Genomic DNA, 3357 nt, shown 5'->3' with positions numbered 1-3357 from the left:
TCTCCGGCGAGCTCGACAAGCTCGACACCGCGGCGCTTCCGGAGCTTGCCACTCTGATCCTTTGGAGGAACAACCTCGGAGGCCCCATCCCAGCCAGCATATCGCGGCTGCGCTCCCTCGAACATCTCAATCTCGGCGGCAACGGGTTCAACGGCTCCATCCCGCCGCAGTTTGGTGACATGCCCAACCTCAACTTCATCGATCTCTATGAGAACAACCTCGTTGGTGAGATCCCGCGCCAGCTCTGCAACCTTCTCTCCGTCCGATCGCTGGACATGTTCCACAACCGTCTCACCGGGGAGCTCCCGAACTGCTGGTGCAACCTCCAGTCTCTGTGGTACCTGCGCCTGTCGAACAATCTGCTCACCGGGGAGCTCCCGGACTGCTGGTCCAACCTGCAGGCTCTGGTGTTCATGGACATGTCCAACAACTACTTCTCAGGTGAAATCCCGACCCCTAAGGCAACCCACAACTGCTCTCTCACGACACTATATCTTGCCAGAAATGCCTTTGCTGGAGCCCTCCCACTCCTAGAGGGTTGCGACAAGCTCGTTATCCTCGACCTCAGCAGCAATATGTTTAACAACACCATTCCGCCGCAGCTTAGTGGCATGCGCAGCCTCACCGACCTCCGGCTCTACAATAACAACCTCGTCGGCAACATCCCGCACCAGCTCTGCAGGCACCTCTCCATCCAGACACTGGACCTGTCAAATAACCGGCTCACCGGGGATCTCCCGGACTGCTGGTGCAACTTCAAGGCTCTGATGTTCATGGACCTATCGAACAACCATCTCACCAGGAAGCTCCTGGACTGCTGGTGGAACCTGGAGGCTCTGATTTTCATGGATCTATCCAACAACTCCTTCTCAAGTAAAATCCCCGCAGCTGTGGCAAGCCACAACTGCTATCTTAGGTCTCTTTACCTTGCCGGAAATGGCTTCATTGGTGCCTTCCCGCCTGTTCTAGAGGGCTGCAACTCGCTGGACACCTTGGACATGGGGAATAACAAGTTCTTTGGTGTTGTCCCTCCATGGATCGGGACTCACATCCCATTGTTGAGAATCCTTAGCCTCAAATCAAACAATTTCACTGGAGAAATTCCTCTGGAGTTATCACGCCTTTCAGAACTTCAGCTGCTGGACATTTCAAACAATAGCTTGACTGGCTCGATTCCGCTAGCCTTCGGCAGCTTGACCTCCATGAAGCATCCACAAAATCTATCGACTACGGAACTGTCCAACGAGTGGAAATACTATGATAGAATCGACATAATCTGGAAGGGCCATGAGCAGAAATTTGGAAAAGCGATCCAGTTATTAACCGGTATTGATTTGTCGGGCAATTTGTTGTCTCGGTGCATTCCTGAAGAGCTAGCCAACCTTCAGGGCATCCAATTTCTAAATCTGTCGAGAAACCATCTATCATGTAGCATTCCTGAAAACATTAGTAGTTTGACTTTTCTCGAGTCCCTTGATCTATCATCTAATGGACTTACAGGAGCCATTCCGTCGAGCATCTCGAGCGTACCGTGGCTCACCACGTTGAATGTCTCGAACAATCTTTTATCGGGCAAGATACCCACCGGGAATCAGCTTCGGACCCTGACTGACCCATCAATTTACTCCAACAATTCTGGGCTCTGTGGATTTCCTCTAAATATTTCATGTACGAATACTTCGCTTGCACCGGATGAGAGAAATGGTGAAGAGGAGGACCACTGGATGTACTACTGTGTGATTGTTGGGATTGTGTCTGGTCTCTGGTTGTGGTTTGGGATGCTCTTTACAGTTAAGTCCTGGAGATGTGGTTTTGTTTCCTTTGTTGATGGCATGCAATGTAAAATTATGAAAAAGTTGTGACATTAGCGGTGTTATCTGCAATGCTGTACCTCTTTCATTTTTGTTGGCGAATGTACAATGTTATACCAATGTAATAGCATCGAATCGTTTGGTAAATTTGGTCGCAATGCATGTCACTCACATTTTTCTTCTCAAATTGATTTGATTACGTTTTTGCCTGTACAATGCATCTCACTCACATTTTTCTTCTCTGGCTCTACTTGATTATTCTATCAATCTCTTCTACGACGTATTCGATTCATCTCACGTTCACCTGAAGGGGCTGGCTGTCGTTGTCGGCTCCGTGAACGTCTCCAGCCGCGGCTCCGTCAGGTCCACCTCCTCCTGCTCCGCCGACCGCCAGCTCCGCCCCATCGTCGTCATCATCGTCACTGGCATCCCGACGTTAACCGTGACCTCTCCGGACAAGACGGCGCCCTTGGCGTTGCTGCCGTTCCTTCCGTGCAGGTGATCGCGGCGAGGGCCGTCGTCGTCACCGTCCTGCCACATCGAGCATTCCCGCGGCCTCTCGGTTTGGAAGCCCGGGGCGAAGGCAACGGCGGCGGTGGGCAGGTGGTGCCGGCGGCGCTTGTCAGCGAGGGGCGCGATGGTGGAGAGGATCTGGACGACCTCAGTCATGGTGAGCCTGGCCTCGGGGTCCCACTGCAGGCACTCCCTGGCCAGGTGGGCCATGATCTGCATCTCCTCGGGCGGGAACGCGCCCTTCAGCGCCGGGTCCGGACCTCAGCGGCAACAGGTTCAACGGCTCCATCCCGCCACAGCTTGGTGACATGCCCAGCCTCGCCGCCCTATCTCTCTACGAGAACAACCTCATTGGTAAGATCCCGCGCCAGCTATGCAACCTTCTCTCCATCCAGTCACTGGACATGTCCAACAACCGACTCATCTGGGAGCTTTCGAACTGCTGGTGCAACCTCCAGTCTTTGCGGTACATGAGCCTGTCGGACAATTGGCTCACCGGGCAGCTCCCGGACTGCTGGTGGAACCTCCAGGCTCTGGAGTCTGTGTTACTGTCCAACAACTCCTTCTCAGGTGAAATCCCGGCGGCTAAGGCAAGCCACAACTGCTCTCTCATATCACTATATCTTGCCGGAAATGCCTTTTTCGGAGCCCTCCCACTCCTAGAGCGCTGCGACTCGCTCGCTATCCTCGACCTCAGCAGCAATATGTTTAACAACACCATTCCGCCGCAGCTCAGTGGCATGGGCAGCCTCACCGACCTCCGGCTCTACAATAGCAACCTCGTAGGCAACATCCCGCACCAGCTCTGCAGGCACCTCTCCATCCAGATACTGGACCTGTCAAATAACCGGCTCACCGGGGATCTCCCGGACTGCTGGTGCAACTTCCAGGCTATGATGTTCATGGACCTATCAGACAACCGTCTCACCGGCAAGCTCCCGGACTGCTGGTGGAACCTGGAGGCTCTGTTTTTCATGGATCTATCCAACAACTCCTTCTCAAGTAAAATCCCCGCAGCTGTGGCAAGCCACAC

At 53.6% G+C, this 3357-nt stretch overlaps 1 protein-coding gene across 1 annotated transcript; it reads left to right on the top strand.

Moving 5' to 3' along the window:
- Positions 1–5: 5 nt before the first annotated feature.
- On the top strand, positions 6–1862 carry LOC123176848 (probable LRR receptor-like serine/threonine-protein kinase At4g36180; the record flags this gene model as incomplete). Its single annotated transcript, XM_044590877.1, has 1 exon — positions 6–1862. A coding segment is annotated over one exon (1857 nt), but the record flags the coding sequence as incomplete, so codon positions are not given.
- Between the last annotated feature and the right edge of the window lie 1495 nt (positions 1863–3357).

The sequence above is a fragment of the Triticum aestivum genome, unplaced genomic scaffold, assembly GCF_018294505.1.
Source record: "Triticum aestivum cultivar Chinese Spring unplaced genomic scaffold, IWGSC CS RefSeq v2.1 scaffold179623, whole genome shotgun sequence".
Taxonomy (NCBI): Eukaryota; Viridiplantae; Streptophyta; class Magnoliopsida; order Poales; family Poaceae; genus Triticum; species Triticum aestivum.
Note: the sequence above shows the minus strand (reverse complement) of the source record. Positions and strands in the feature narration are given on the sequence as shown.